Source organism: Aythya ferina, assembly GCF_964211825.1.
Source record: "Aythya ferina genome assembly, chromosome: 7".
Lineage (NCBI taxonomy): Eukaryota > Metazoa > Chordata > Aves > Anseriformes > Anatidae > Aythya > Aythya ferina.
This window is the reverse complement of record NC_140302.1, coordinates 9,954,825-9,975,129: the sequence shown is the minus strand read 5'-3', so window position 1 is coordinate 9,975,129 and position 20,305 is coordinate 9,954,825. Positions and strand designations below refer to the sequence as shown.

Genomic DNA, 20,305 nt, shown 5'->3' with positions numbered 1-20,305 from the left:
CCCATGTGCACAAAGTCTGAAGCACAGATTTCTAACACATCTTTTATTTTCTCCAGGAGAAAGTGTTTCACTCCTGTATTATGCTAGGATTAAACTGAGGTGTAATGGAAATATAGCACCCAGATGCATTAACATACGCTTTTACACAGCATCACAATTAATGAATACTAGGATTAGAATATAAATTATTATTAGAATATAAGCTCATATAGAAATGGATGATACTACTTTCTATAATTGATTACGCTCTTCACACTAGAAGGTTAACATAACCTTAAGATAACCTTATGAAATTACAAACCTTAGAAAAGTCTTATGCATCATGAGAATGTATCAAAATTACATACAGCCTTAGAAGTTCCTTATCTGTCAGGAACAAAGCTTATATATGTTAAATATCTGTATCAAGTGAGAAATGCATTATACCCCCTTCAAATGATACCAACTCTCAGACCTTGGAAAACAAACAGAGCAGCCCCATTCTATACCGGGTTCAGCTTTTACTTTCCACATATCAGCTCCAGGTCTAGACTTCTGAAGGAACTCATACTCTACAAAGGGGATTCTCCACATTTTGAGCATTAGTAGAATTTGTTTATCTTTTTCCTCATTCTTAACCAGCTGATTTCAGGTGTCTTGATTAATCAGAAATCACTCCTTACCTTCTCCCTGTACCCAGGTTCCAACTACTATGGAAATGTTCTGCTGCTATGGGCCTGTGGTGCCCAACGGCTACGGGGCATGTTATAACCCTCAGCCAGAGCATATATTATTCTGCATTTCAAGCTTTAAAGACTGCAAAGAAACCTCCTCAGACATGCTGGCAAAAGCTGTGGAAGAAAGTCTCCTAGAAATCAGAGATCTGTGCAGCAAATACAACTCTACCGCAGCAAAGCCACTTGCTAAAAAAGAAGAAGCCAGACGGTTGCAGTGACCACAAACCCTAAGAGGCTGTGGGAATTATTTTGCTAAATCCACCCTATGAAGAAACAATGACATAGTTGTTCAAAGGCAAGATAGTACTAGTAATATTTCAGTGTAGAACAAAAATGTCATGTGTTTTACATTGTTGCCAACATTTAAAGCCCTATAAATATGAAATCTTCCATTTCATGCTTGAGAGTCAGCAAAAAGGTTTGGTCTCACTGGCTGAAATGAAGGAGGCAGTAATATGTGCCTGTATTGTACTACTATTTCTAACCATAATTGATTTATGCCACTTTATCATCTAAAAAAAATTAAGTTTGTCTATGACATGAATAAAACACTACAGCACACCAATTAATTAATATCCCCTGCAAGTAGTTCTAAATCATTTTCATGTCTTCCTGAAAGGTTTGCATGCAAAGAAAACAGAAGAAAAAAACAAAACAGTAGTTTCCCCTACTAGGTATATTGAGCATAACATTGTAAATAATAAGCTGTTGTCATTAAGTCATGAAATTTGCATGAAGAGTATTGAATACCACCATCCTATTTCCAACATTATAAAAGCAGATAATTTTTAATAGTGGTTGCCATGTATTTCTACAAACAACAACAGATTATAAGAAAATTAGAACAGTATCTGCATGTTCCCCCAATCCAAAAATGCTGCACAAGTAGTTTTGCCTTTATTCTGGTTTGCAACGGCCTCAAGCACAGGCCCATCCTGAAAGCAGCATATTTGAGATAAGGTCCATCAAATAGAAATGGAAGAATTTTGTCCATAATGAATTGACTTAATTATTTCTTTCTGCCAGTGAGCAAAATCCAATCTAACAAACAAAGAGGCAAAGCACAAAGCATAAGTGCAATTCAATTCTGCTTAAAACCTTTTTTTTTTGCACAGGAATTTTTTGTTTGCACAGGAATGAATTCTGTCCCTGTGACTATCAGGACAGCTGTATGCAACCACAGAAAATCAAACAGCAATAAATAACTAGAATGAAGAGGCAAACTTGCAAGACGAGGAAGTCCCCAAGATAGAACAATAAATACCAGTTTAAGAGCAGTGGTACTCATATCAGCTTTGCATTATCCCACCTGGGAGAGATTTATATTTTATATTTTTTTAATATCAGATATATGGTATCATATTCTGCAACATACAGTAAATTCAATTGCAAAAATAATATAGTACCTGGTAATTTCCACCTTTTCTATGCATATAATCCTGATTTTTTTCTCATTATCTCCTTAACTCCCTACAAATCCTTCCAAGGACTGGTATTTTCAGATACCTTCGCTCAAGCTGAAATACATGTATGTTGCCTTGTTTAGCACTGTTCAGTCGTAATTGTTAGAATATAACTTGGTGACAGACTAAAGACACTAGCTGAATCCAGCACTGATCTTTTGTTAGGCACACTGGAGCACACTCAGAAGTCTGCACAGGGACTTGCATGTGGAGAAGCGGAGACCTTTTTTCTTCCTTTGTAGACTGAATCTTAGCACTCATAGGCCTGAAAGCAAGGGAATGGATTTATTACAATAAACTAGAAGCACAGATATGTTTCTGTCTAAGAACTCTAGATATTGACTCAGTAGATTACTTATGCCCATGCTTATTTTACTGCCTCTTTCAAGTTGCATACATCCAATTAAATAGTCTGCAATCCACAAGCCCTCATAGGAAAGCACAGTGAGCCTAATAATCAATTGGAGCAAGTCAGCTATGTGCGAGCAAATCAGCTATGTTGATTTACAGTGATTGAGGGCTGGGCTCTTTTTATTTTTATTTTTAATTAATGTGTTGTTTTAAAAATATGTATGTTTTATTACTCCATGAGTGTGGTTCAAACCAAAGACAGAATTTATTTTTAAATTATGTAAATAATACTATGTTGTAAAAGCTGCCCCAAAGTTAAAATGTCCCCCTAAAATGTCCCTCTAAAAAATAATAATAATTTTTAAAAAGCGTTAGTCAAACTGAATGTTCACTTAATGGGTATACTGTTCAAGTTATGACTTGAAATTGTTCCCATGCTATAATTACAAAAATTACTTTGAAACATTCCCAGTAATTTTGCTGTCTTATGTCACTGCAAAGGCATTCTGCTCTTTTAACATAAATGTAGCACTACAATCTCAAGATTTTTGTTATATAACTGTTTGAAATTATGACCATACTTTAAGTGTATAAAATGCCGAAATTGATATTTGATTATTTATTAATTTAATTCTAATTAAATATATCATTTCATTTTGTATTCGTAGTTTGATAGATGTAAATATTTATTTGCAGACATTACCTGTGTTTGCATTTTACTTTTTTTTTTTTGTCTGGGATTTTAACAGTAGCTCAGACACTGTACTCAGCACACAATTACTGATAATTCAGGCAGAAACTCCAACTACTGAAATTTTATACCTATATATTGTTAAGAGCACCTTGTCTGTAGCTGCTATAACAAGTGTTTTGGATTTTTTTGACATCAGAAAATACTGGTGGTGGAAAATGCTGACATCTTATTCTTACTTGAGAAAGAAACCAGTGACCACCCAACGCTTCCTATTAATTTAGCAAAGCATTCTATCCTTGTACCTCAGATACTTAGTGATCTGCCTGAATACCTGAATAGCTTCAACAAATTCAATCCCTCCATTTATGTATGTGTTTAACCTCAGTCATTACTCATGCTAACTGTAGCATCTGCAAAGTACCTTACTCCATTTAAGAAATTTCAGACTTGGTTCCTGGTTTGTTTAAACTGGAGAGTCTTGAATAACTTAAAGATGGATAAAATTCACAGCACAGGACATTACAAACTTATCCTCAGTTTGCCAGCAGGAACTTCATAAGGGACCATGCTGCTTCTCAGTTACCAGAATCCCCTACACCTGTATCATATCATCCCATGCTGCAGATCCACCTACCAAGGATTTCAGGAAATAGGAGTTTATTTAACATTAGTTGTATTATACAAATTAAGTTCTCTTCTTAAGTTTTAAAATACATTCTGTGCACATGTATTTGTGGAAATCAAATGAGACACATTTAAAATATTTCCAACCAGAAAACAATGGAATAGATTGTTCTTATTAAAAAGGTTGAAAATCCTGATTGACAGCCTAAGACATTAATATAACAAGTGGCAATGATTAAACGAGACCTCTTAGTGGGACCTGAGAAATACAAACTCTCTGCAAGATAATTTTAAGGTGGTAACTATTTCATTCTCTTCATAGGTCTGCTCCCACATACACACAGCACTGGGATGTAGCAATTAAAAAGCAGATTTTTGTGAACCTCTATATTCACGGTGAACAAAACCAAAAGAAACTTGACTTCAAAACTGGTGTTTTAAGGGTGCAAGAACCCGACCTCACTTCCTGTGAGTGCTGTCCAAGACCCTCTGCTGTCTGTGATTAGAGCGGGGCATGGTTGTGACAACGCACCTGAACTGCTGCTGCTGCTGCTGCACGTGTTACAAGATAGAGAACTATTTTAGTGATAACTTTTATTTTTATAAGATAGTATAGATTTATGACAAATGTAAATGCTTATTTATAGCACATTACGCTTCGGTTATGTTTCTTGCTCTATTGGAACGTATTTATCTGTACTTGTATTAACGTATATGTATATATGCGACCTGGAGCAGACGCTGGACACCCTCCCTCAGCTCACGCCGCCAATAAAAGCCCCCAGAAGACAGCTTGTCGCCTCTTGGTGCCACACACCACCACCCAGCCCCTCGCGGGGGAAGGAGCGGGGACGACGGCGCCGCCAACGGTCGCCCAACGGTCGCCCAACGGTCGCCCAACGGCCGCTGCGCGCGCCCCGTCAGGCGGCGGCATGGCGCGAGGCGCGGTGGTACGGGTGCTGCAGGGCCCGGCGTGGCGCCACGGGCTGCCGCAGAACAGCGCCGCCCGCCTGCAGGGCCTGCGAGGTGCGGGACGGGGCGGGAGGGGCTACACCGAGAAATGAGGTGTAGCTAGTCTATTGAAAACGATTCCTCGAGAAAACAAGGATTGCTGCAGCCCAGATGCTGCTCATTAGGGAATGAGCAACGCTTTCCCTTCATTTTAACGTTTTCTGCCTATAACAGGACACATAATAAAGATTTCTGCCTAGCAAAATTCATCTAAAGTTACCAGATAAATCGCGTTGTACGTGTGTGACCTGAAGTATTAAAACAAGTCACATTTTGTGATTATAAAGGCCTTAGATCATAGATACAACAGCAATAGACAAAGAAGTCTAGGACAAACCAGTACTGGGTTGGCACTGGAAACATACGAAGAGCCCGGGTTCACTCACAGGACTGCTGCTGCTGGCACTCCACTCAGGTTACCCGGCTGGGGCTGCCAGGCCACCCCAGCGACCTCAGGTAGGGACTGGGAAGGACCAGGCCTTACCTCGCAAGACCAACAAGTGCTGTGGGGAGCTGTCCCCCCAGGGACGGATCTCCAGCTAACAGCACAGAGACACCAGCTCTCATCCATTTTATGAGCATGAATTAATTGCCAGAGATTGCCATTGCAATTTGCTAGAAAGCAGTGAAAATCGTCTGATGGGGATTCTGCTCAGCTGACAAAAAAAAAAAAAAAAAAAAAAAAAAAAAAAAAAAAAAAAAAAAAAAAAAAAAAAAAAAAAAGCACAGCAGGAACTCATCATGCTGCTTCATGAACTGTACTCCTCACTCAGCCATTTTCGCTATTGTTTCTTCAGTAAATTGAAATGCTAGGAGTTGCCATCACAGGTGGATACAGTTAGGTTAAGTGCTTGAGCCATGCCACTTTCAGCAAGGAAACACCAACCCTGAAACCCTGACAAGTCACACAACTGCTATGGAACTGGGACAGTGAGAGCGATATTCCTATCTGCTTTTATCAATAAAACATGGACCAAAATAACTCACGTGCAGTGGTCAGAACGTGGTCTCAGCCTTAGAACATTGCCAATAAAAACTGAAAAGGCAAGAGCATAAATGTTAAGTATTCAGGAGCCTGCTTCTGCCTAGTAAAACAAACAAACAAACAAACAAAAAGCCATGGGATGAGATGAATAAAATAAACAAACAAACAAATAAATAAATCCTTAAATCCATGGGTGCCCATGCAGAAGCATGAGACATTTATGTGCTGCTGGAACTGCATCGAGTTCTCACTTCCCCTGTTCTGATTAATTTACAACACTATGCAATGTACTGTAATAAACCCAAAACACACCTAATTCAGCTAAACAAATACGTAGGTTGAGAGAAGGTTTTGTCCCCTCTGGCTTGATTCTCAGCTTCACAAAATCTCAAGGCTTTAATGTACTGAGGAATTACTCCTTACTGAAGAATTACTCTTTAAGCAGAAGTGAAATGAATTATGCGTCAATGAACAATTGGGTTATCAAGGTTGTTCACTTAATGTTCCAGCTGTTCTATAGCACCATCCTAATGTTTACTGGAGATTTCTTTTGTATTTAATCTTATTCCATGGTACTTGCAAATAAATACATTGTGTTTCTTACAGCTGCTGTGCCAGTTAATAGCAAATATGAGTGCATAATGAATTTCTTGCCTTTTACTGCTAGAACTAGAAATGACAGAGGGTGGAGGCTTCATTCAAAGGAGATCCATTAATGTAATAATAGAGAAGCTAGATATCAAAGCAGACAGGAGTTGTAGGGAGTTTTGTACAGCACTTAGTTACATTAACACTGTTATTTGCTTCTTGCTCTCATAAGCCCTAGAACTTCAATATACCAGGAGTTCACAGCAAAGCAAGCAAATGCAATACCGCTCACTGCTTCTTCACCCTTTTCCAGCTGTCCTGCAGGCAGATGGGCACCAGCTGATTCTAGAGGAGATACCAGACTGGAATACTGTAGAACTCATAGTAAACGAGGAGACTGTATTTCGCTGCAACATCAATGACCTGGATTTTGGTAAGCACAGAGTTTTATTCATCCCAGTCTCTCACTGAAAGCACTTACATTTTGAAGTGAGCACTTCCTAAGGCATAAACAGTCCAAGTTCTGTCAACATTAACTCTTCTAAGCTTGCATTACTTTATATTTGAGGCATTTTAAAGGGCACAATCAGGAAGAGAGAACAGTTCAGCAGTTAAGGCAATGCCTAGGAGAGCATTCTCTCAAGGCCTTCCTGCATGCACCACTACACAATCACAAGAAAACCAGTTAGATTTCAGTCCACAGTTAAAACTTATATGCTTGGGTCTTAGTTTATTTATTTATTCAGCTCCCCTTCCTTCTCCCCTGGCAAACCAAAAATAATACCATTGCAGTGCCCCACATAGAGGCATACATATATTTATATATTTATATATATTGATTCAGGAGAGTCAAAGAGCTTGAGGGCTCAAGTTCTCATTTCCTGTGCAACTACCTTCCAGAGAAAGGCTGAAAGCCACCACTCCTCCCCTCCCCACTATTCAACAGCTTCTCTAGGGCTGGGGAAGTTGGAGGTATGAAGGGAAAGCAGAAAGCTGACCAAGCACAAAGGTATTTTTAGCACCACATCTTGGTTGGTTTCACCTTCCTGAAAGGAAAGAAACAGAAAACAAACAAACAAACAAACAAAAAAGAAACAGTAACTGGGAGGTTCCAATACTGCTCCTTTTGGAAATTTATTCCAATAAAATACAACCTTTTTGTTGTTGTTGTTGTTGCAGTATTAGATCTATGCTATTCTACTGTCTGCTGAATCACCTGCACTGCTGCACTCACTTTTTGCCTTGTTTCAAATCCAGACCAAAAGTGAATCAGCCTCAGATTATGCAGTTAAACAGGGTAGAGCCAAACTGAGTCCAAGTACTGTGAGGGAGAATGCAAAGGAACACATATGTTACAACAAGGACTACAGATGTAAGATATGAATAAGCTTATTTGGATATACTTTCTAAGTTGTGTTTTTTCTCCTTTAGGAGGTGATGGCAAGTTGGATCCACTCTGTGAAGAAGCCAGAAAAGCAGTGTTAAATGCTTACTAATTTATACGTTCACAGTGCTTACTGATTTATAGGTTCACATTCTCTTTTACCTTGTTTTTCTGCCAGGCAATTTGCTTGCATCACAAAAGTATTAGAAATTTTATGATACAGTTGGCTCTTCATGCTTCTGTCTCTCTTAATGTGTCATTCAGACAGGAATATACATCCTTTTCCAGAACCAGTCATGTGTTACCACCCTGAATGTCACAAACTCATATAGAACTGTGACAAACAAGTAGTTCAAATAGTTTGATTTTAATTAAAAGAAGAATTAAATTCCTGGACATCTTGTATTATTTTAACTTTCAGGGAGTTTCCTATGTTAAAGATAGTCATTTCAAAGTTAATAGCTGCTGATCAATCCATACATACTCACACAAATGTGCCAGTTTTACTTTTCTCTTGGCCGCAAATATTCCAGAGAACGTTTTCGTATCTTTAGACACAGCCCAAGGGTACAGAGAGAAGCAAGCTGGCATGATTATAAGGGCAGGGTTAAAGCTGTCTGCAGTTACCATTACCAATATTCCAGGTATCAGAAAAGTAACACTGCTTTTTCCTCCCTTTTTCCCCCCTTGGTAACTAGATTATGAGGCTACTGTTTTGTTCCTGATTTATCTACATACACCCTCAACCTCAGTTAAAACCTACTTCTGGTCAAGGTGAATCCAACAGTTTGCAAGCAGCCATATGTTCAGGACACCAGTGCTCTGACAATTTTCAACTTGACCCATATTTAGTTTATGAAAGAAAGTGGTTAGTTTTTGCAGTCTAACGCAGTTGTATGAACAGAGAAACACAGCATACATTGAGGCTAAGGAGTGCTAGGCAGCTGCAGTTTCTAGTAGGGCTTCAGGCAAGACCATCTGACCATTACAGAGCCAAAGACAAATAAATCCTAGCACTCATAATAATTCCTATAAGCTGCAAGAAGGTAGGTAGTTACAAATAACTGAAGTACCTCTACTGCAGTACTGATCCAAAACAGAAATGTTGTCAAAAGAAATGCTTTGCTATACTAAAATACAATCTCTTAATTATATCCTAAAGATGCCAGAGGTATTAAAAATATTCTTTAGCAAGTGAGAAAAAAGTATTAATAGTTAAAATCAAGCAAAGCAAAAATCACACTGTTCTAGAAGACAAACATTTTTGCTTTCTATAACTAATGTTTTTAGTTTAGATTAGAAAGTGAAAACTTTCAGACGACTATATTGAGAAGATCAATAAAATTAACACTTTCACAGCTGAGAAAAGCACATTCTGGAGCAGACATTCACAAAGAGAGGAGATTGGGTTTTCATCATTTGCTCCACTCTAGCTCTGTCCTGGACAATACTGAGTTAGTTCACCATTCACTGGGGTTCTGACCCCATAACTACAGAGACAGACAGAAGACTAAGCTCCCCAGATCTCCTGAGCATGAAATGCTGTGAACATCAATGAAAACACTCTAAAAAGACCTAACCAGTTCTGTTTTTAAATTAAAAAAAAAAAAAAAAAAGTTTTCAGGTCTTACTGTGTTTAGTGCCCTCTGTAACATCACCCTGAGAACATTTTTGACATACCTCCAAGTTGGAATGGCAGCAGTTTTGTAGGGAGATATTAAGACATAATAGATCAGCTTGTTTAACTTGAATAAATACGAACAAGCTTTGAGGAACAGAAGGCTTCAGGTCTCAGAGAGAAGTAGCAAACTTCAAAAAAAAAAGTATGGGTTGAGAGTAACTACTCTGACTCTGCATTAGAGTACGATTATGACCAAATTGTCAAAGACTGGAGATGGACAAGATTTTTAATATGACAATGAAATTTAAAACAAAAACAAAAACTCCATCAGACATCTCGAACACTACCAATTAGAATGCATAAAGAGATCTCAGACTCTGTTATTGGGTTTTGTAATAGATGGGAAAAATACATACAAATTTGAAGTAGCCCTTTTGGTTTGGTACCCACTCCCCAAACACTACCTGTGATTAGTTGCCATGGCACTAGGAGGCAGGTGGATGTTTGAAGGCACTGGAGTAGCCACTTGGACAAAGGGATTCTGATATTTTTTTTCATATATATGTGTGTGAAATAACCACTTTCTCCTCAAAGTCTCCCTCATTTGTAAGGGGATTATCAGCCCCACAGATAATCATGGCCGTTTGAGAACAACTGAACAAGTATAACTAGCCTGCAAATCCTCTCTACGGTGACTTTCATCCAGACTATTGCGAAGTTAAATCAGGAGAAAGAAAGCAGCAGCAGCAAATTATTCCAGTAGTATCTCCAACTAAATTGCAGTGCAGCTTTTAGGGTTTGACTAATTGTCTCATTAAGACACATTTCTGAATTTCTGATCACTGAAATGGATCTCAAGTATTTTTAATCACTGAAAAAATTGTACCACTAAGAGCCTCTCGCCCTTCTCTCCTCAGCGCTATTTGCAATGGCAAACACACAAAGGCTCCTGTTGATTGGAGCCCCACTGTTGCACAGTTGGCAGTCAAATGGTACTAATGGCACAACAACACAATATAACTAAAATAGTTTGCCTTTTAGAGTAACAATCTCTTATAACATGATTAAGCTTATCATGTGCATTTCCTTATGTTTTGCAAAAGGCTCACAAAATTTGTCAGCTTTTCCAGTAATTTCTTCAAAAAGGGAGAGAAAAAAAAAAAAAAAAAAAAAGCTATCAAGAAACAAATTAACAACACCTGATTTAAAAAAAAAAAAAAAAATGCATCAAGCATGGGCTGCCCAGCAGAGCAGTTGTGCAGCACCCAAGCCACTCTTCTTGCAGAAAGCAACTCCGAAGCCTGAGTTGCATTTAATCACATTTAATTGCAGACACTTTATTGAAACACACAGTTTAGGAGCTGGCTTACCCTCAGCAACTTCTGTACCTGATGGAGAGAGGCATCTCCACAGAGCAATTCAGATCTCTGCTGAGTACTAGGCTCCAATTCAGGCACTTTTAAATTGTTTGAAACTAAACACCAAAAAGAGAGATGAAGCTTCTTCCTCACATGAGATGCATGTTTCAAAAGGAACATGCTGGTGTTAGTCAGCACACTACTGACGTGCTCTTTGCACTATCAGCAAGTAGGAAGATTTTACTCTTGGCCATTGCTCCTAGTGAGAAGGAAATCACTCTTTACAAGTACTCAGGAAGAGTTTAAAATATCCTATTTATTATCAAATACATTTTGCTTGCTTTAAAGTTACTGTATGATGGCAATCATCAACTTTCCACAGCTGATGTCAGCACAGTTCTCAAAAAAAAAAAAAAGTTTAAAGTTGACTAGAGAAAAAAAGTTGAATTATTTTAATAGTTTTTTGGTATTTTTAATTATCAATACTGTACATAGATAAATCTCCTTCCTCTTCATTTTGCATATTGGCCATCCAGCACTGTTATATTAAAGATGACAGCACTAACAATTTCAGTGCACCATTTTTACTTACTAGGAGTCTGTGACTAATTTGGTTTGCAGTCAGGAGGAAGTGACTTCACCTCCTTTGTCTGAAATGAAGACAACAGCTTTGAGCCACAGAGATCCTCCCTGTTTTCCAATTCTCCAATAAAGAGTGCTGTATAACTTACCTGTGCTATACTTCACAATTAGAGCAAGGAAACGTTCTGGATGTGTGTAAATAAATTAAAGAACGTCTATTATATAATGAGAAGGGTGTACTGTGGTATAAATAGCACAAAATGCATTAAATAAACATTGCCACATATGACCAAATATCTATTAAATGAGCATATCAGAGGAGAAGTTAATTATCTAAGAATGTAACTAGGAACCATTTAGAATCACTGGAGATTAAGTTGCTTTATTTCTGTTTATCCTTCCTTCTGATTAGGCAGTAGGCTGGTGCAAAGAAGAGCGTCCCAAAGCAACACAAAGCTTCAGCTCTTAATCAACTCTAGGATGACAGAGTTTTGTCAACAATAGTTTGAAATTCTGATAAAACAATAATTTTCTTCAAAGTAATTTTGTACAAAATATGCTGGCATGAAATAGCATTTAGGACATCAAGTTGCAAGATATTTATGGTTCTTTTGATAACTTAGGCTGCTCAGGGGAAAAAAGACAACTTATGCAGTGTATGTTACGTATACGTATTTGTCAGATATATTACACCAAAAAAGACAGTATGTGCAAACTTCTTTAAAACTGATTTTTAGTGTCAGAGACTAATATTCCTGGACTAAAATATAACTTTACTGTATTAATAGGATTTCTAGACTTGAACAGCTATGGTGTTTCAGTCCAGATACAAAAATGTTAAGACTGATGGAATTTGATTTTGCTTGGGCCATGACATTGATAGAAAAAAAACATCCACTATTCATCCTATGCTACATAATCAACATTGCAAAAATTGTTTAGTTAAGAACGATTGTGCAAACTGCTTTAGCACAAAGAACAATTGGTGAAGAAGGATTTAATCACATAAAATTCTTCAAAGCAAGACCAAGCCAATCACTCTACGTTACTTAAGTATTTCTTGAAATCTGTAATTAACATATAGTAATAAATATTTCATCTTTAATAAGCCTGTTGGGAGTAGTTTGCTAAACCTTTATTTTTAGTCAAGGGGAATTACATACAATTGTTTTATCAAGTTCTGAATAAGACAACTTTATTTTGTCCCTTTGATATCCATAGTAGAAGAGACACTTATTTGGGGAAATATACTATTTCCTTAAATGTGTTTTGCTTTTTAATAATTAAGCTTACTTATGGAGCAGCAACCTCACCAGTTTGTCCATTGATGTCCAGTAAGAGGTACTTATAAACAAATGGATATTGTGGAAATTTAAAGTCCTCTGTCACAGGCCAAGGAGCAGAGACACAAGCCAACACACACCCAGACAAAGGATACCAGAGGTGCATATCCAGGCACCTTCCTAACATTCCCCTCCACTTTTTCCTCTACACAGAGCCACATCGCAAGGTGCAGCGAGCAATCTAGAACACTAAACATCACTGCCCTCCAGCAAAGTCCCTGTGCAGACACCGTTTATTTCACTGCAAGACCAACTCAAATGTGGTTGCTTAAACTGCTACTAAAACAAAACCATTATACAGGTAACGTCTAATGGCCACCCCTGGAAAATACTCGAGCTGAGCTGAGCTCTGACCCAGACCTGCTTCACTTGTGATAGCCTGAGCACTCCTTCCACCCTCCAAGGCAGGAGGACACAAGGCTGGCTATGATATGGGCAGGAAGTTTCTCAGTGCCCCTTTGTGAAAATATCAGAGATTTTAGGGGAATTGCATAGGAAGTAAAGATTTCTGCAACAGAAATTATGTTTCAGTGTTTCACACAGCATCTTTAACAATGATGACAATTGTTTTCCCCTCTAAATAAATTAGATCTCCATTTGCCATTAATGACTGCATCACTTAAATATCACAAAGAAACCGCCTGGTGCGCTTATTAATAATTGAAAACTTTGGAGAAGTCTCAGAAATATTTTCAATCAAAGCTAATAAATCTCTAACACATTATCCTTCCTGAATATTTTTCCTTTTGTTCTTTTATTCTTTTTGGATAATAAGGCACATTTTAAATAACAGCATTAAGAAAAACACAATCTGAACTGAGAAGTATCTATGATCAGAAGTGACTTAACAATAATAAAATTAAAAAAAAAAAAAAAAAAGATGTAGAAATGAGGCAACATTCATCCGTTTCCCTTTTTCAAATATGTTTAATTTTTAGTTCAGTCCACATGCTGTTTCCTAACACCTCACACTGATGATTAAGAAAACACAGCCACTTAATCTCTGTCCTTGGCCTGCATAAACATTACAAAAAACTTTAAATAATCATTTTTTAAATGATTATTCAGTAAAGTCCATCAAGCCAAGACACCTATTGCTACACAACTGGACTTTGCAGAACTACTAAGTGACCAAAAGGAACAAAAAACCACCCAAAACATCTTAGAACTAATAGAAAACTTGAACACCTTCTGTCATTTAAAGTTTCCTTAAAGTTTGGTGTTCTGCTTACTCTGCTCAGTAACTTTATATACCCAGGAAGGGCAGAAAGATGCATGCAAAATTACCCTCACCTACACAGATTATTTGGTGCCTATTTCCACCGGCTGATCAAAGCCCAAGGACCCACAATCACATCCCCAGGACACAGACAGTGGAAAGGGAAGCAGTCCAGCACTTGTCCCTCCCAACAGACCTTACTGATGGGGATCACAGCTGCAGCCTGGCAAAGGGAGGGCATTCTTCACCTCCACCCACAGAAAGGAAAGGGATTTTTAAAGCCTTTTAAAAATATATATATATATTACATATATATATATATATACACACATTTCTCTACTATTTTTCATTCAAAGATTTACTCACCTCTTCCAAAGAAGCCTCACTGTGCTCATGCTACAAGTTTGGTAGCAAGTTTAGCAAGTAGCAAGTTTATTTTACATCCTGAGAAGCCTTTGCTTGTGGCTCACAGCAGAAAGACACTGCACTGTCATGTGTTTTCCTCTAGGGCTTGAAGTCCCCAGAAGCTCTTACAATTGTGCAAAGGATGTGCCCCCTCCACCCCAATGGCAGGACAAGGCACCCTGCCCAATTCCCCTCAGCCACATCTGTCTCTTACCTGCCTGTAGAAAGTGTAGGCAGCCGGGATCCCACAGCCTCCTGCTCCCAGAGCCTTTCCCTGCAGCCATGCTCAGCCTCCTTCGCTGGAGTTAAACTCCGCAGCTCTTGTCCTCTCTGGAGTAGAAATGGGGGGCAGTGTCCTACAGCGGCCTGGGCAGGAACTTCTGTCCCACCACGGGCCCAGCTGCAGCCCTCCATTCTGGGATAAATGGGGATGCATTTTGGTGTGTCAAAAGTAAGGATAAGAGTCTGGGATCAAGTCTTTGGCTTTAACCAGCTAACAACAGACAGCTTTTGCTTTGCCACCCCACAAAGGCCAGTCCCATAATTAAGAAGCCACCTGTGCCAGGTGACTCATCCCCCAGGTGTCGTGGGGGCTCCTCGTGTCGCTGCTCTGCCCAGCTGCAACCTGCTGAGTACCCTGTAAACGTGAATCCTGCTGAATCACTGAACCAATGCACAGCACAGCAGCAGGTTTTTTTTTTTTTTCCTCCATCTTTGATCAGACCTGTTAAACTTACAACAACTTTGCATCTGTTTTCAGGGTTTTTCTGGCTTTACATGATTGAGTGTGCCTGTATTTCATGTTTGGAGCAACATTTTAAGTCGCATTACACCAATGGAAAAGGCCAGATCGAGAAATAAGAATCTGTGACACTTGTGTAAAGTTAACAGGCAAAATATCGATGTGAAGATTTTTGTGCGTGTGTATGTGCATGTAGAGCAAAGGTTCCCAAGGTTTTGTTATTATCAGCAATAGTGGTTATTCCTAGCTCTGGAAAAAAAAAGATCCGAAAAAAAAAGATCCCCCTCCCTAACACACATACTTTTATCTACGCAGTTCAAATAATGAGCATACATTCCTGTTTCTTGTCTAGTCTCAGATATTAATTTTTACCTCCTCAAACAAGCAGAATGGTTCCCTTTCTGGAGAACAGGTCAAGCAGACTCTTGTCTCTGCTCTATCAGACTATGACTCCAACTGCACCACGGGTAGAGGAAAAGTTTCCATCAAACACACCCCTGCTGCTAGTGCATCTCATCAGGTAGCTAATAGGAAACAAAAATAATTCTGTGATGGAGGCTGTGCTGTAGCAAATCATTTGCTACAGTAGACATGCATGATGTGATACCTCACCCACAGATACAATGAAGTCAAACTGATTCTCATATTCGCTGTATTCTTCCTTCTGAGTTATAAAGCTGTGATTTGAATTTCAGTGCAGGTGAGCTGCAGAAGCCTCTCTCTTCTGTATACCTTCTGTATTTTTCTAACACTTCACACAGATTAACTGATCGCTATTGAGTATATAAAGAAGAACTAGCTGGCACGTTAAATGCGATGGTATTTTTCTGTGAGATCAGAGAGAGATTTTGAATCTGGTTTAAAGGCGCCATTAGAGGATCTTGGATTCATTGTTGATAATGCACTTATTGAATGTGCATCTATTTCAAAACTTTGTGGTTTTTATTCAAGGGACCTTGCTGTAGAAAGGCAGCAAAATTCTGCAAATAGGTGTAATCTATGCATTTAGCAATTTATAATGCTTTAACATGTTTTGAACAGTTCCTATTGGAAACTACAGGCAACAGTAAACAATTTTAAAGAAAAATACATTGAACCAACATATTTAGAGAGATTTATTCCAGTGTTTTCAAATTAGAGAAATGAAATCCAGTCCAATTCCATCATTTTGAAAATTCTGCTTTAAACATAAATGTGTTCACTTGATTTATTCCTTAATTTAGAATAAACCAAAAAATATTCTAATAGAACCTCAAAGCCTTAATTTGTACTTGTAACCCAATGGTTCTTAGTAACTATCTTTTTTTTTCCAGTTCAAATGCTGTGTCTCCCTCTTTACTACTAAATTTAAATAAGCTATTTAAATAACCAGGCAAACAAACAAAAACAGAAGAATGAGCTGCCCTAGCACTTTTATGAATGGGATACTAATGCCAACATTGAGAGGAAAAACTGTCAAAAAGAAAAGGCATAACAGAGAATTTCATTCTTGCATATTTTTATTTATTTTTACATTCTTTGATGGAATTTTTACACAACTATTATGCCACAATATATGATACACAATGAAAATGGAAACCTGCCATTTACCACTTACATTTCTATGTTTATTTTGTTTTCTACCTTTGCATATACTGTGGCATAAGTGCATTTATCAATTTTCATGCAGCACTGGCCTGCCTTCCGCAGACTGAGAATACAATAAACGGTGCCAGCAGTATTTAGATGAATTCAATTCTCGCCACAAAATCATAAACCCCTTAAAGCATTAAAATACTTTGGGTGATGGTTACTGCCTATCAGCTTAATGCTTTCAGCTGTAGAAATGGACAGGAGACAACCTTTGGTGGTGTCATCTGCAGTGTTTTCCAAGTTCATTAGGCTTCAAAAGACTGAACTAACTTCAGTGTTTCCATGACAGCAAAGCCCAATGCAACTAGTCTAAATTAAAAGGATGCTACTGCTTTTCATAAATATTAGACCAAGTTTGGTTCTGGAACCCATGGTAAGTAACTTACCACACCACTTTTATGCTCTGGCAGAAGAATTTGTTTTATTTTATGTTATTTTGTTTTATTTTTAAAATCTTGCTGTCTCCAGGCCAATTGAAGGAACAGCATGAGGTACACATCCCTTTTTGGTAACCTACTTGGAACTAGTAGTAGATGATCATAACTCAAAGTTTGTAATAAAGCTTTTTATTTTGACAAGATAAGAAGCTTTTCAGCATCACTTGACTCTTTGCATCAGGCATAAACTGTCAAGCCTTATTATATCACAGCCAATATTGCAACAGCAGGGTAAAACTTACTGCCAGGAACACGAGCATGTCCCAAGAGCATGCTCAGGACAGGGAACTGGAAACAGGTAAAGTCTCATCTATGTGCTTTCCAGTCACTTGTTCTGGGCAGATCTAGCACAACCCTCAGGCACTGCAGGGGCATAGGGTCCTCCTGCAGATAGTTACTTTTTCCTACTTCAACACAGGCATGGCCATTCCTCTGCTTCCTGTTACACTAACTGTTCCTTAACTGTGCAGTTCCCTTTGCCATCCAGCACAATGAAGAGAGGAAATCTCCTGCCACTACATAGCCTAGAGTGTTGCAGAAGCCTGCAGTCACGAGGCTCACCCAGCCCCAAGCTCTCCTGGGGCAGATGGAACAGGACTTCTGACACTAGATCTTATATTAAGAGAGAAGAAAGCTGTACCCATCCTCTTTCTGGCACTGCAGAAGAAGCATAAGCAGCAGCAGTCTGAGACCACTCTGCTACACAGTGCCACCAATAAAGCCAAGCACTCTCTCCCCAGAAGAAAAGCAACCCCCTGCTGATCCCTGCCACAGAACCTCTGCTCATGGACCCGCTGTACCCTAGCTCTCTGGCACAGGGCCAGCTCTTAGATGCAGTTCCCTTTTATGTCCATACTGAAAGCACATGGCAACTGATCGACAGGTAAACACAAAGGACAAAAAATCAATTACTTCTTGTACAAAAACACGGCATGTGCTTTTGGTGAATCAGCAACGGTTGCTTGCCCACCTTCCTCACCATAAAAATGGATGGTTAAATCAGGCGCGGGGTACTTCAGTTTAATTAATATCACCAAGGAAATTTGAGGCAGGGATTAGCAGTGGATAAAGTAGAGAACCCATGACTTGCTGACAAACACAGACTTCTCATCCAAATACAGCCTTTTTACAGGTGCTACCATGTCAAATCAGGTAGCCCAGAGAGTGGGAGCAATTGGTGCTATCACCTCTTACTTTGAAGGAATTTGTCCAGCAGTTGGCTTCTGCTAACTTCAACTGATAACTAATTGCTCTGTCAGCTGTAGTCAGTGCCATTGTGGTGCCTCTATCTTATACCTAAATAATCTACACCATTTTTTAATTACCCATAGTTTACTAACTTTGTAATCTTGACTCCCTATTTCTAGCCTCCTCCTCACGTCATCAGGCTACCTTACCATCTCTTCCCAATACCCACACCCTATGTATTTCCCTACCAAAATCACCTATAGGTGTGATGGTAGCACCCTTTGTTTTTTGGTTTAATTACTCCTCTCCAATATATCTAGAATTAACTGTCAATCATTGTTCTGGAACAATGCATCTTGTTTCCTTAGTGGCTTCCTCTCTTCTTTTTCAGGGATATGCACAGCTGCATCATGTTTTCCATGCCTGTTCTACTTACTTACAACAATTAGACACTGTCCAGTCTGAGATCAGAGCCTCACTGAGCTAGACACTGCATCCTTGGATAGGAGACTCCTTGTCCCAGAGAGTTCCCAATCTAAACAGAGAAGTGACAAAAAATGGTGGAAGGTAAGCTGGATTTTTTTTTTTCTTACAAACTGGGGAGCAAGGTGTAGTGTAATGCAGTCAGCTGCTGGATCCTTACATAATTTCCAGTATTTTTCCCAATCCCTTTTATTTCCTTTTTGGATGCAATGGTTTGAGACAGTACTGGAATGGAGATGAGTTGGTGCCCTGCAGTTAGAATGTCTTTCCCTCAAAGGCCTCCAGGTTGAAAGCTGTATCCAGGAACCTTCTGAGCGACACCAGATGCGTGTTCTTGTTGCCTGTGGCAGCTGCAGCAGCAGGCTCTCGGCCAACATACCTTTGTGACAAAAATAATTGGGCAGAGAAATGAGGTAAGAAGAGAAATTATTTTGACACTAACAAGCACATGAACATGCTGCTAAATGCATTTAAGTTAACTTGGCAGATTTGAACATTTTATCATCAATCTTTCTTAAATAAAAATATAAAATATAATCAAATCTAATTTGTACCATCAGTTATACCTTCCAGTCAGCTTCCACCTCTTTCCCCCTCACTGCATCTTCTCCTCCATCCCTCCCATGGCAGACAGCTACACTGTATCATAATTAGGTAACTTGCTTTTGGCAATGAAGACTCTCACTCCTTCAACAGCTGTATGTGCAGATTTGAAAGTCAATCATCTAAAATAACTGCAAAGGTATCTGACTAGACTGAGCTCTTACAACCGCTCTTCTCTCCAGAAATGTGAAAGGTAGAGTGAAATTTTTAGAAAAGACAGATTCTTAGACAAGAAGAAAGAAAAAGCTAGGAGAGCTAAGCACTGTGCTAAGTGGCAATAAATACAGAGCTAGTTGCTACTGATTTTCTTTTAGAACTACAAGGAGGAACAAGATACACATTATCTATTTGAGAAACAGTTGCCTAGCCTTTTCCCTCCTTCACCTGAGAACCCCAACTCAAAGGGTTTTTTGATTTGTGGGGAACCTGTCTTCCCCATAAATAAAACCCTCAAGTCAAAAACCTGTCAAACAAATCAGGCCAGGAGATAGAGCAACTGTTTAAAGTCTCATACCATATGGGTCGTGTGTGGTTTACAATAGTGCGGAAACGAGGTTTGACATAATCATAATATCCACTGTTTTTGTGTTCCTCCTGACACCAAACTAGGTCAGCACCTGGATACTTTTCAAGCTCTTCTTTGAGCAAGTCAAATGGGAATGGTGAGATCTGGAAAGAGACATTAATAACTTGCAAAGCTTTCTCTTACATGGTTTTAGCACATGGCAGTATAACTATCGCATATTGCAACCAACCATTGGTACCAATTAGTACCACACTAATTTAATAGCCATATGTTTGTTAACGTAATTCTTTTTTTTTTTATTGTTTTCATGCTGTCAGAAATGAATACACACTTATTTTATTGTTTCACGG

The 20,305-nt window shown here is 38.7% G+C and overlaps 3 protein-coding genes and 1 long non-coding RNA gene across 10 annotated transcripts in view; 1 reads left to right on the top strand and 3 right to left on the bottom strand.

Moving 5' to 3' along the window:
* CHAT (choline O-acetyltransferase) overlaps positions 1–1,238 on the top strand; it is a 35,454-nt gene extending 34,216 nt beyond the window's left edge. Inside the window, 2 exon segments of the mRNA XM_084525357.1 lie at positions 680–927; positions 929–1,238. Of these exon segments, the coding sequence (XP_084381483.1) occupies positions 680–927; positions 929–947 (267 nt within the window). The 3' untranslated portion in view covers positions 948–1,238.
* LRIT1 (leucine rich repeat, Ig-like and transmembrane domains 1) overlaps positions 1–5,426 on the bottom strand; it is a gene marked incomplete at its 5' end in the record, with an annotated part of 117,615 nt that extends 112,189 nt beyond the window's left edge. Inside the window, one exon of the mRNA XM_084525359.1 lies at positions 5,344–5,426. Within this exon, the coding sequence (XP_084381485.1) occupies positions 5,344–5,426 (83 nt within the window). The remainder of the gene's footprint in view (positions 1–5,343) is intronic.
* Positions 1,477–4,676, bottom strand: LOC311439552. Of its 2 annotated transcripts, none has more exons than XR_014694815.1 (2): positions 4,578–4,676; positions 1,477–2,444 (listed from the first exon to the last, which is right to left on the bottom strand). It is a non-coding gene; the product is annotated as an uncharacterized lncRNA (long non-coding RNA). The 2 variants fall into 2 exon arrangements; XR_014694816.1 differs by lacking the exon at positions 4,578–4,676 and adding an exon at positions 3,646–4,532.
* An 11,141-nt stretch (positions 5,427–16,567) lies between the features above and the next one.
* OGDHL (oxoglutarate dehydrogenase L) overlaps positions 16,568–20,305 on the bottom strand; it is a 57,971-nt gene continuing 54,233 nt past the window's right edge. For 3 of the 6 annotated variants that reach the window (XM_084525322.1, XM_084525323.1, XM_084525321.1), the window contains exons 22-23: positions 19,944–20,098; positions 16,568–19,205 (exon numbers count right to left, since the gene is read on the bottom strand). In XM_084525322.1, the coding sequence (XP_084381448.1) occupies positions 19,082–19,205; positions 19,944–20,098 (279 nt within the window). In that variant the 3' untranslated portion in view covers positions 16,568–19,081. The remainder of the gene's footprint in view (positions 19,206–19,943; positions 20,099–20,305) is intronic. The other 3 variants (XR_014694793.1, XR_014694794.1, XM_084525324.1) reach the window with 3 other exon arrangements.